Source organism: Brachyistius frenatus, unplaced genomic scaffold (assembly GCF_029030835.1).
Source record: "Brachyistius frenatus isolate BFR_SWC_R1_liver_20210118 unplaced genomic scaffold, ASM2903083v1 Contig_201, whole genome shotgun sequence".
Classification (NCBI taxonomy): domain Eukaryota; kingdom Metazoa; phylum Chordata; class Actinopteri; family Embiotocidae; genus Brachyistius; species Brachyistius frenatus.
The window spans coordinates 631852-645014 of record NW_027210800.1 but is presented as its reverse complement, the minus strand read 5'-3'; the positions used below and the strand labels follow the sequence as shown (position 1 = coordinate 645014).

The 13163-nt window shown below is 42.3% G+C and overlaps 1 protein-coding gene across 3 annotated transcripts in view; it reads right to left on the bottom strand.

The window, feature by feature from the left end:
- The window catches only part of LOC138632950 (palmitoyltransferase ZDHHC14-like), a 37842-nt gene that overhangs the window by 4319 nt on the left and 20360 nt on the right, over positions 1-13163 (bottom strand). For all 3 annotated transcript variants that reach the window (XM_069718879.1, XM_069718881.1, XM_069718880.1), the window contains exons 4-9: positions 9177-9329; positions 6336-6473; positions 5071-5119; positions 3172-3274; positions 2471-2580; positions 582-687 (exon numbers count right to left, since the gene is read on the bottom strand). In XM_069718879.1, the coding sequence (XP_069574980.1) occupies positions 582-687; positions 2471-2580; positions 3172-3274; positions 5071-5119; positions 6336-6473; positions 9177-9329 (659 nt within the window). The remainder of the gene's footprint in view (positions 1-581; positions 688-2470; positions 2581-3171; positions 3275-5070; positions 5120-6335; positions 6474-9176; positions 9330-13163) is intronic.

Below are 13163 nucleotides of genomic sequence, written 5' to 3'. Positions count from 1 at the left end.
GCACTTTCTATAATACTGGACGTAACATTCAAATCTTAAAATCTGACATCATCTGCTTTAGTTTGTGCGAGTTGACTGTCTGTTATTGGCAAATAAACAAAAGACAACAGCTGGCGAGTCGCTGCGTCAGACAGGCTGCTGTGAAAGATGCTTTGTCTCGGCGTGTCCTGCTGACCGAGGCCTTCACGGCACCGAGGATCAGGGAATCTACACGACGCTGCAAAGTCACCGTGATCCATGAAGGATCTTTCCTTCTGTAATCATAACAGCTATCGTTATATCATCGTTATGTACGTGTTCTTATCTGATCTTATTATTGCTCACATTACAAGCGCTTTTACCGTGAAGGAGTTCCAGACAACACTGAGTTGCGTCACCTGCCGACGGCGATCGCTCATTCAGAGATGCTGTTATTTATGCAATTTTGATGAGCAGCCACAGTGAGCTTTTAGATTTAGAGCTGATGAGGTAAAAGATTATGGACTGAATTTAAGATTAAAAGCAGCCGGAGTTCACTCTTCTGTTTTTACATACATATAAAGTTCTCGTATTAATTTATCAAGGAGACTCGGGTTTCTTACCACGTGGCTTTGCTGGGTCTGGGTGGCGCCGTACATAGTGATGCCATTGGTCGGTGGAGCCAGCTGTGGCGCGTCTGATTGGACAAAGCCCCGTCTGTCAATGAGACTGATGAGAGAAAAGCAAAGGACGGACTCAGACACTCATTCATTCACAAACATTACACAGCAAATAATCCTGTTATCAGCTGTCAAATACTGAAGAATAACACAAACAAATAGTTTGCAGCTCTGAAAGGCCTCAGAGACGTTTGCGTGAAACAGTCGGCCACTTTGATCGAGATAACAGAAGTGCACGTGACCTCAACACTGAAGAAAAGGTGGGTGCAGCAGCATGTTTATTCAAGACTTGACCGTGAAGAAGTTGGAGCTGGTTTTATCTCCCACACACATTCACAGAGACGCATGACGTCACAGCTCGGTAACACATCACCGCGGTCCGAGCAGTGAATCGTTGTTTCTGTCTCGCTTACACGGCCGGTGAGACGACAGCCTGTTCGACTCTGCTGTGCACACGCGTGCGGTCGTGGGTTACACACGGCGACGGCGGCCATTTATCAGGCTGATCAGGCGGCGAGCAGTCTGTGCGATCCACAAACAGCCCACCGACGGGCCGGAGAGCACGAGCAGGGTAATCACGGAGCGGAAAGTTCACCGAGCCGCAATCAGGTACAAGTGGCTCGCTGGAATCGGGGAGACGAAGCGGCGGCCTGCGTTGCCGTTAGCGACCGTTAGAAGGAAATGAGCGGGAAAACATGGAGGGACGCGTCTGAAAACGGGAGTAAAGAATCTCAGACGGGAATAAAATGAGAAAAGCCTTTTGTTCGTGTGAGTGAGATGCAGCATTGATTGGTTAGTCCCAGGGTGAGGTGAAGCATTCCTGCTGGTGGACACACACACACACACACACACACACACACACACACACACACACACACACACACACACACACACACACACACACACACACACACACACACACAGATGGCAGCCACCTGCACACTGAGGACTCTCCTTTGCCACCCGCTGGACTCATTATTGGAGATTTATGGCTCCGGATGGCCAGAGATGGAACAGGAAAAAAAAATACAGCGAGAGAATGCTGCTATAAAAACCTCCATCACTGCTCTTCTTGAGTTTTTTTTACATACAGGTGTGCATTTAGGAAACCGAGTGAAACTACAGACCGTGTTTCTGGAACCATCTGTTTGTAATTCACGGTTAAAACAAGTGCAAAGCTAAAATACTGGTGACATCATGACAGCGTCAGCACTGAGGGTTGTAAGTGGGCAGCGTGGCCAGTGAAGAAAACAGCTGATAGTAGGTGTCTCTGCTGAGTCATTTCTAACCATAACAGAAGAAGAAGAAGAACATGTGCAATGACAGTTGCTGTGCAAAAAGGCCGAAGAGGAAGAAGCTGGGAGGGAATGTGTGATGTGTACTGACATTTACAGTCACATGGAAACCAGAGCGCAGCTGTGACAGTTGGCCTTATTTTTGTAAAATCGCATGAAGAGGAAAAAGTATGAAATCTAATGTATCAAGCCAACTTTGATCTTGGATTTGGTTGAAATAGGCCTGAAATCCTTTTCCGCTCTTGTAGTATCGTAGCTATGTTTAGAGACACGGCTGCGGGCGGGCGGGCTCGTTTCAAAGCAGCTCCTCACATCAAACAGCGTCTTAACTAACAGTTCTATTTTAGCCTTTGGACAAAATGAAAAATCACAATGAGAGGATAAAGAATAACAGGTGCTGCGACCTATTACGGTGAAGGTGAAAAAGGACTGAATGGGTTTTTCTCGGAGCCGTGAACGACAGGGCTTATATGTCACCATCTGGGAACGCATAAATCACCTCATAAAAACACACATACACATTCACACGCGTCATACCTCGGTGGCAGGGGTCCACACAGCGCTGCACAGCAGTTGCTGAATATATTGCCATGGCTGTAAGGGTTATAGTTGTCCTTCCCTCTTTTAGAAGACCACGAGCCTTTTATCTGGAGGAACAATATGAGTCACAGTTTCAGTGAAAACTGTTCACGGCCCGTACGGGGGTCGAACCCGCGACCTTGGCGTTGTTAGCGCCGCACTCGAACCCAACTGAGCAAACCGGCCCCGTGTCACATGACACTTCATCCGCATGCCTGACATTCAGGAGTGACAACAAATGCTCGTGTCTCCCTTTAGTATCCACATATTATAGTTCAAGTGAACTAAAATTAACATAAACACAAAATAAATCCCTGTTTTAAAACTTCTACTCGTAAAAGAGATTCAAGGTGACATGGTTTAAACGTTTCTATTATTGAGCAGGACAAAAGAAACATTTAGCTATTTATCCTGAATAAAACCACAAAACCACTGGTGCTACTTCTAATTCACACTGAAAAGCAATTTATAATGAACTTCAAATTGAAAACAAATTTTGAATAATTAACTAAGAGTATATGCAAAGATATAGTATGTAAAGTAGATGTGGAACACGAAGAGGATGCTTCACGATACTTGAGGCCTAATTACTTTGTAGGGAACATTTTCAGCTTCATTATATTTGGATTAGTAAACTCATATTTCATGTTCATACTCACATCTTCATTGGTGGTCTGGTTGGAGCTGATCAGGTAGGTGTGGAAGCCCGAGAGGCCCACTATGGACCAGACAGAGAAGAAACACACCACCACCTCCAGCACAGTGAAACCTTTAGGTCAAGGAATAATTGTCTGCCGTAGGTTTATTATTATTCATATTATGATTATTCATATTATTGATTTTTCCATTCAGTGCCACGAAAGATAATGTAAAAGCATTGCAGGAAAATACACACGAATCATAGACACATATGGAGCCAGCATGGATGCAAAAAAAAAATGCAGTTGTAGCAGCCAGCATATTGACCTACAGCCTGAGGGCTGTCCTCCTGTTGCCAATACTTCTTAGTTACCAGTTCATTTGGCCGGGACTGCAGAACATTGCTCTTTTTCTCTGCTCCACATAAAAGGACCGAACACACAGACCGTGTTCAAGATGAATCCTCATTCAAAATGATTCCTACATCTTCAGATACGCTCTCTGAAGGAACGTCTCATTCCTAAAATGACACGCAAGTATCAAGACATTAAAAATTCACTATTTAAAACCACAAGAAAGTGCCTCAGGGGAAACTGAAAAAAGATACTAGATATTAGGTAGACCGGTGGGATATTACATCCTCCTGGATATGGATATTATATTATGTATGGAGAGAGATATATATATATATATATATAGATAGATAGATAGATAGACAGACAGATATAAGAGATAGACAGACAGACAGATATAAAAGATAGACAGACAGACAGACACAGACACATAAGAGATAGACAGTCTGTTCAACCATACTCGAAAAATCAAACTACATTCCCTCACTCTCGCCTGATCTCCTTCTTTTTCTGTCTTTCCATCTCTTCCTCCGTATGAAGGGCAAAACATGTCATCATTCTTCTAGTACAAAGGCCTGCTGCGATCGTATTGACTGCACTCCCCCTTTGTTAAAGTCCTGTAGGACACGGGACGTTATCTGCTCGGCTTGGCACACATTGCTCTGCCAGAGAAAGTTATCTCACTCAGCCGTGGAGAAAAAGAGAGAGCGTCATAGCTCTGTGCTCTGAACTGGATTCGTGGCTTATAAACAGAGAGTATCATTTAGAGTTGATCAATTCTGGTTGTGAACCAGCTCAACAGATTTAACATCCTGGTTCAGATGCTCATCACGGTTTTTTTGAACGAGAGAAATCAAAATATTAGAACCCCCCCCCCCAAAAAAACAAAAAAACCAAACTAATCATGTAAATCTCAAATGCTCTTATGATTATTTTTGATTAAAAAGTAGAGTTTCTGCCAAACAGCTTCAAGCAGGGCAACATGAAATTTAAACCAAGATGTCAAAGATTTTATCGCTAAAAGCTACGACATGGTGTGAAATCAAACTTTTCCGCAATGACAGAACAAAAGGTTCGACCCAGTCAGCTGATTATCTCTGCTGTCGAGACAATGAGCTGACTTGCAGTTTATTTGTAGCAGCCGTATCTTAAGACGTCCTGCACACACTCGCCATCTATCGCGCTCGTTTCAAATCTCCATCACACAACGTCTCCGGCGAGGGAGAGCAGCAGATTAAATCAAAGGCCGACTGAATCCACCGGAGCCGCCTAGCGTGCTGCGTTCACGACTAATCGGACGCGCGACAGTCACGCAAGTCGTACAAGTGCAGAAAGTGGCACGAGAAAAAGGATGGAAATGCTCTGAAAAGGCAAGACATGCAAATTGATTCTGACCTCCAGAATAAGCCGTGTTAGCGTGTGTCAGGATGAGAGCAGCACAGTGAACTCCAGGGGAGGTGGACACATTATGGGCAGATGTTTGTACAGAAAATTATAAACAAACTGCAGCAAATATCTGATATTTGTTAAAAAAAAAAAAAAAGAAACATTTGAGTGAAAGGATATCTGGCAGGACTTTCTTTAAGGGCGTTAAGGAAGCCACTTCGATGAGAGCCTGTGAAAAGAGATCGACAGAACTTCCGTGAGAACACGATTTTGTTCGCCAGTAGAAACACATCATGAAACACATCAGCATCAAACAGCACCCAAAGGATGTGGGGATCAGATATTGAGTACGAGACTCTCCCTCCAGGCCTTCACCTGCTGCAGACACTTTCCTGGTCACTTCAACATGAACCGAGTCCAATTTAACTTGTGTGAAGAGTAAGAGGGCGGAGCCAGAGGACAGACCATAAATGAAGTAGTGACCAAGCTATGTGTGGAAGCAGGAGACATCCTAAATCCCAAAACGCGATTATTAATGCAAACTCAGCCAATCTCTGCAATATTTGCAGCAGCTTCCGATTTTGCAAACTTCTCATGATCTCTCATAAGGTACGCAATAAAAGTTCGGAGGATTTTAAAGTTTACCTTCTTAAACAGAACTGAACAAAAGACCTCGTTTAAAGTCAGCAAGGCTCTTCAACGTCTCTGGGAGTGACGGGGTTTATGGGAAATGGAGTCTTATGAGAATTAGGTGTGTGTTTTAATTACATGAATTTAATGCAGCCTTCCAGATGTTTGCACTTTGTGTTTGCGTCAGTATGTGATGAAAATATTTGTATATGTATGTGCTGTTTGCTTACCATCACAGGAAGTGATGACATGTGACTCTCCATTTATCAGGAAAGTAGTTAACAAAGAAATAAAATATGTTTTCCTTAAACTGGAGGTTTTGAAAATCACATAAGATTTGAAATTTTTCAGAAGAGCAGCTGCACAATTAACCGTTTTTGATCTTAACAACCACAAACAGACTCCTGCAGGGACTGAGTGTAAACTGGTATGGTCTGAGCCTCTGGGAGCAAAACAAAACACAAATCAAGGAGTTCAAACCGCTTTGATTCCTTTTATGACAAATCTGGCAAAACTCAACGCAGCACGCTAATAGTCAGAGGAAAGCCAACAACTCGGACTTTTAATCGTCACTACAAGCTAATCTCGACCCACATTTCTGCCCCAACAGTGTAACATTGATCCACTGGCTGTCATGTGAACACGGACGGGGAGCCCAGCTGGAAGGATGGGAAGAAGCCAGGATGCTGCAGCTTTCCACGACGCCCACTTACAACCTGCTGGCTGGAAACACAACGGGAACACAGCCAGCAGGAGCAGTGTGTGCGTCTGTAATACGCCCGACAGCACACGTCCTACTTCACTCAGTTACTTACGTATAATGATGTGTGTGATGACAAAGGCGAAGATGAAGATGGTGAGGAAGGAGAGCGAGAGGATGAACATGTAGAAGAAACGGTAGTTCCTCCTTCCCACGCAGTTCCCCACCCAGGGACAGTGGTGGTCGAATCGCTCTGCGACAGATGGAGGAGAGAGAGGAAGTTTATTTTAAACACAAAGACTCACACCTACAAGCTTTTCCCTTTATCCCAGTACACGACTGCCACAGAGATAGTTCTTCTATCTGAAGTCTGTTTCATGTAAAAAAAACACAAAAAAAACAGAAGACGTAACACTGGTTGAGAAATCCTGTTTCTCCGGCAGAAGTCTCCTTGTGTAAAACAGGTTCTTAAGAAAACCACATGATGTGTAAAAGCGGTTACTTCAGCACTATTTTTTCACTTATTGCAGATTAGCTAGTTACATATTAGTTAGTCAATAAAAGTTAAAGGCCGGCCGACAGGTCAGTTGAGAGGGTAAACAAATAAAAGTGGTGCCACTAAGACCTCAATGGAAGAATGTTTGAGGACGTCTCAATGAGTCCTGGTTGCGTTCACACTTGTACTTTTACAAACCACCGTGTTGCCGTGTGTGCAACCGAGCTGAGAGTTGTATCGAAGCACAGACGAGCCTCGTTCATCCAAACCCGAGTCGCTGACGTGAATTAAATGTCTGAAATTCATGCAGACTATTCAAAATAAATCTGCAGGGTTCAACTACGTGATGAATTTAATGCTTTTCAATGAAAATTAGTGAGTGGTATTCTATTCTGAGAAACTTCAAGCAGCTCCAGAATACTTATTTCACTCATTGCTCTGAGAGCGGAGGACGTCTTGGTAATGTAGGTTTTTTTTTTTTTTATCAGCTCCAATTCCACAGTCATATCTCCCAGTGAGGACAACTAGCTGTGCATAGTGGAAGCTACTTAACTAATTAATCAGAGCTATTATTTGTGTTTAATGAGGTGAAATTTCCAGCTTTTGTCTCCATTATTTAAGTCCTGGTTGAAATGTGTGTGGAACCAGACGGAGGGGATAGTTAGCTACTGAGAGACAAATCTGACCATCACGAAGGTTCAACATTGGTCGTTAATACTAAAATACTAGAGAAGGTGAAGGAGTCTTTAAATTATGCTTTCATGCACTCAAGAAATGTAAATGTCAATGAAAGGATGTATTTCTACAGTGAAATTGTGCTGATATTTAACAAATAAGACTAAAGTAAACCCGGTTTCAATCTTTTAGCTCAATTTTGCACTTTGTGGATGAGGAGGCGTGAGAGCAGCTGGAGGAAACAACAGCTAGTCTGAGGTGGGGATATCTTTCTGATGATGACTTTAAAACCAGAAAACTTAGTTTCATTATGATCTAGTACAGTATAATCTTATTTATGTGCCAATATTCTTTTTTTGTTGTTGTATTTTATTCTTTGCTGACAATGCATTCCCCCCCATGGAGATCATTAAAGCTAAATCTAGTGTCCTCTAACTATACGTATCTGAAGACATGAATAAATAAGCTCACATAAACAAGTATTTATGAACACTTCCAGTTCAAATTCAAACACAAACAGTGTGACCATCTAATCCTACTGTATATACTGAAAATAACAGCGCATGGCTGCAGGGGAATTCTGCACTCTTTAAGCTTCTCCTATCATTCCCGAGGGGATAACCCTCTTAAAAGGAAGTGACTCTGCCGTATTCCTCTCCTCTCCATCCACCAGGGCGGGCCGATCCACTCCGGCTCCTAACTTATTTAAGAGCTTGTTATCCCCCTGGCTTTTACAGGACCCGAGGCAGAGAGAGAGAGAAGTCAAGAGACAAGGAGAAAAACTCTCATGACATTTTTTCTCTGTTGGTGTGATGCTCATTTTCCAGGTTAAATGCAAAATGCCAACGCTGTTTGTGAGCAATCATTAGGGATCTAAAAAAAAACCTGTTTGGTTCCAGAAAGTCCTGAAAAAGTCTCATTACAGATGTGTATGCAAGTCTGCATATTCCCTGTAGTATCATTGGTGAAGATTATCTGCACGTTGGGTGGAGACGGTGAGTTCTGAGACGAGTATTCTCATGAAGGAAACTCTTACAACTCAAATTCATCAGCAGAGGTTATCACCCACCTGCAGGATGGACGCTCCAACGATGTGTCAGTTTCTCCCTTTTTTTCCCACTTCCCTCCCTTTTGTGGCTCGCGTCTCACGGCTATAATCTGAACTTTGTGTGTTTAAACCTTATAATCCATCAAACTGCTTTTGGTTCATGTTTGCTGTGGAAAAAAAAGCCTTTAAATAACCGGCAGCTCTAACCCGTGTTGTTTTTAGAAACTTCACCTCAAACGAAAAGCTGAGCCTCGTCGATTTCATTTCAGAATTTAAATAATAAAAATCAACAACATGCAGTACATAGGCTTGTTTCTCAAAATGATGCTTTATCTTTTCGTTCAGCTTCGAGTGCGTCTTCGTTGCTGCCAGCGAGCATCTGATCACCACCTCCACATCTTTTTCTCCTGTTTACTACTCTCCCGTCTTTCTCATCCAGGTTTTCAGTCAGCTCCTCCTCTGACAAGGAAACCGACTTTAAAAAGGCCGAGCACAAAAACCCTGATGAGAAAGATACAGACATGCGGGTCTGTGTTTCCGTCTCCATCTTCTAGTAATTGCCTGGCTGTGCTTTTCACTTTGTCTCAGGAGACAGAGCAGAAAAAAAACTCACCCATTATGTTAGTTTTTTTCTTCTCCCTGTCGTTCCCATTGTAACTACCCGATGGTCTCGACTGTTTGTGTGTGTTTTTTTTTTTTTTATACCAAAATGTGCAGAAAACATCCTCGTCACTCACCCACACAGTTGTCACAGAGGCTGCAATGGGAGGCACGTGGTGGTCTGAAGATTTTGCACGTGAAGCAATACTTCAGTTTGACTGTCTGGCCATTGATGACCACTTCCTTGGTCCTGGGAGGAGGCCTGTAGGTCGTACCGCCGTTAGACGCGTCTACGGGGAATCAAAGAGAGAGGAAGACAAAAGAGACGCATCAGGATCAAAGTGAAAAGACTTGTTAAACCTTCTTACACAGCTGCCACTCATTACTGACGTAGGTGCCTTTTGAATACTGGCACAAAAATACCACCTGTTTATTTGGAAAACCTCTGAATGCAATGTGCAAACGGAGTAATAATAATAAAAGCAAGGAGAACATTACAAATCAAACATTTCCCACGTTATTATTGCAGCAGAAGGAAAACAGAACAGAGACGTAGTTCTGGACAGGGTTAAGTATGAGTACTGCCATAAATCCAATGCTTAATCACAGAAAGTATTGTAAGATGCACTAAAAACAGACTTTAATCAATGTATTTTACATCCCACTAAATGTTCACTGTTCCTCTACATTACAGAAAACAGACAAAACAACAAAGAGCAGTCAATTACATGAAGGATAAAGGTTACTAATGGCTAGAAAATGTACATTTGTAATTCACTAGAATAAATGTCACGCTTTCTGAAAACAGCTACCGGAGACACTATAAAGACGTAGACAACACATTTCTTTATGTGCAGGTCTAAAAGCAATGTGTTGATGTCTGGTTTCAGTTGTCTGACTGATACACCTCGGCGGTGAAGTGATCGTGAACATGGACGAGCTCACAGAGCTCATTCAGATCCATCAGCACGTCTTTGAGCTCCAGATTCGGCTGCTGTGGGTCAAACTCGATGACCAGAACCAAACTTTTTGCGCCGCTAATAGAACACAACGAGCGGAAAACTAGCAGCTCTGTCTCTCCTGAATAACATGCAGTCAGCTGTTACGGGAGTTCAGGTGATATTAAACAACAGTCTGGATTCAACATGCACTTAACACCACAATCCTCAGACTGCAATGAGAAAAAAAAAAAAAAGAAAGGTGGCAAATCACAGTGAACGGCTTTTGGTGGAGGAAGATGATGACAGGCTGAACGCTACGGATGAGAGCAATGATAGTGATTCTGGAGCCATAAAAAGGCAGCGCCTCTATCCTATTATTTGCTCTGCTCGTCTTGAGCACCCGAACGCATACTGAAAGTCAGAGATAGTGTGTGTGTAGGAAGATCATTTACACGGGAGCCAGTAGCATTGCAGAGTAGTGTGTGTGTGTGTGTGTGTGGGGGGGGAGGAGGGGGGGAGGTGGTGGTTAAGTCTGAGAGGCTGTCGTGGGTGTTTGACATTTCTAAAGGAGAGCATGTGAATGTGTCTCTATTGTGATGACTCTCCTCCGTCCTCCTTCGGTTCCTGTCGGCAGACAACAAAAGAGCAGAGCACGTTTCAACCTGAACTCACCGTTGTTCAAGTATTCGTTGTGCAGTAAAATCTACAGTAAAATTAGCTCCTGTCGAGGGAAATAAAGAGCGATGACAAGCAAGCGTGAGATTCTCCAGAAGAAACCTCTTCAAAGTGTATTCTTAGATCAGTAAAATAATGCTGGCAGGAAGGAAAAAAAACTAACACACTTATTTTGTTGCAATTGTTTGTTTTTGAAATCAAAAATAAAATATTTTTCAGTATTTTGTTATCATTGAAATATATTATTTTCGGGACATATTATATACTACTAAATATACGACCTAATACAACCACGTTTCCAAAGAAAGTTGGGACGCTGTGTGAAATTTAAATAAAAACAGAATGCGATCATTTTCTAATCTCATATTTAATAGAAAATAGTCCAAAAACAACATATCTTGTATGATCTAAAGGAAACATGCACGTTATATTCATTCAGTCGTTGGTAATATTGATAGAAATTCTCCAAAACTCTGGTCTTAAAGATTTGTGTAGCACCGAATCAACAAAAATTATACCGCAAAATTTTTGAATGTGTAAATATAACAGCAAAGGTTCTCAATTGCATTTTAATGTCCATGTTGTAATGAATGGTTTTCATAAGCAGTCGACCTCTCACAGTTCAAGAGTCCAGGTTTCACTCATGTTTATAACAACCAGTCTCAAATACGTGACTCTTAACGCCACCATTTCTGTAAATTAACATTGGTTCCCACCTTAAGTACACTTGGAGCAGCCCGCTGAACATTCACTACAGCTGTTCAGAGGGAAGCAGTGTGTGAGCGGGCGGCGTCAAAGCAGCTTTTCTGCTGAACGGAGCCATTTGTATATTTCAGCCATCCGGGAAGCCGAAGCTCAGCCTTGCATCAGAGTCTAGCGGGAGATCCCTCAGGGAGATAAGCCCGGCCTAAGAGCTGCAAGCTCGGAAATAAGACCGGGTAGACTAAAAAAAAAAAGTGATGTAACAGAACACACACGTTAAATAAGGGTTCAATGTCAGCTAAACTGTGGTAGGTGTTGCCTGCTGAGGTATAAAGAGAAACTAATCGCCATGCTGTGACTGTGGAGGAGAGAACACTGAAGTCTTTACTTTCATTGATGGAGAAGTTTCAACCAACACACAGTATCAGCGACCTTAAACTGACAGCCAAGAGAGGCACAAACAAACGCCGTTCAATCAAGCACTAAAACTAGAACTAAAAAATATACTCCTACCTTTTTCAAATAGACTTTTCTTCAGACTGTTTATATACACGAGACTCACATCTACACAGCGTCTGAAGATGGTGTTAGAGTGGGTTTACAAGCTATTTAAATGGAACATAAGGCCACATGATGTCTATTGAAAAGCCAGTGGAAAGTTAAAGGTGAGCTGTTATATACCGTGTTGGATATTTTGAAGGCACAAGGTTACAAAGTGAAGCCTCATACTGCAGTTTCAAAACGCATTTTAAGGCCTGTTAGAATATGATGTTTTTTTGCTACTCAAAATCAAGTGACTAACAACACTTTAAAGAAATAAAAAAAGCTAAATTAGTTCGACATCTCTTTGTGGTGTTAGAAACAATGCACCATTATAACAGACAAAATACAAAAGCTTGTTATTCATTTTCATGATTGTTTTCTTATAAATATATTCACATGACAATAAACTACAAAGTCAAAAAGTCCAGAATAATGAAATAATCCCTCAAGTGAAAAGGTCGACTGCAAACAATCAGCAAAAGAAGCATCTGTTTGTGGTTTATCAAGTTCAAGTATGACCTAAGGCGGTACAAGTATTGCTTACAGATACACAGAACACTTGGCCTGCTGTTGTTTTGTTTACACGTGCGGTAAATCAGAGACGTGTTAAACATAATTGTCTCCAGCGGGTTTGGGAAACAGACAGACAGAGAAAGAAAAGACAAAAGACAGCTATTTTGCTTTGGACACTTTATAAACCATAAAATAACTCTTAACAGAAGAACATGATGAAAATGACATAAATGGGAGGTTATGGTGGAAGTTGTTACGTAACCCCCCTCCTGGATGTTGAGGGTATTGCAAGCCGATGCAGAGAGCAGGGAAATCAAAGACCGGGTTTAATTCAGGCAGACACATGCAGCACCTCATAGACACTTTTTAAATGCCCACATGTAACTAAACCGCTAAACTAAACCCAACAGGTAAAATATATTAGGAGGAGGCTAGGAGATTAACTTCCTGCTGCTCATAATTATGCTCGTTTCAATTTAGCCACCTACACACCTTCTCATCATCCGATTACTGCTTCCAAGCAGTTCCTCTCCGTCTCATGTTGAACCCGGTTGAACTGGCCCTCCTTCCCCGACATATCTTCCCTCATCAGGCAAACGAGAGGACAGACTGAGGTCCGTGTACAAGCAACGCACAAACGTAGAGGCTGAGATGTCAAGTGGTTTTGTAATGGAGCCTCTCGCCACTTGCTGCACACATATTACTTAATATTCAGCCAATAACAATGAAGTCGAACATGAAAGTGACCGA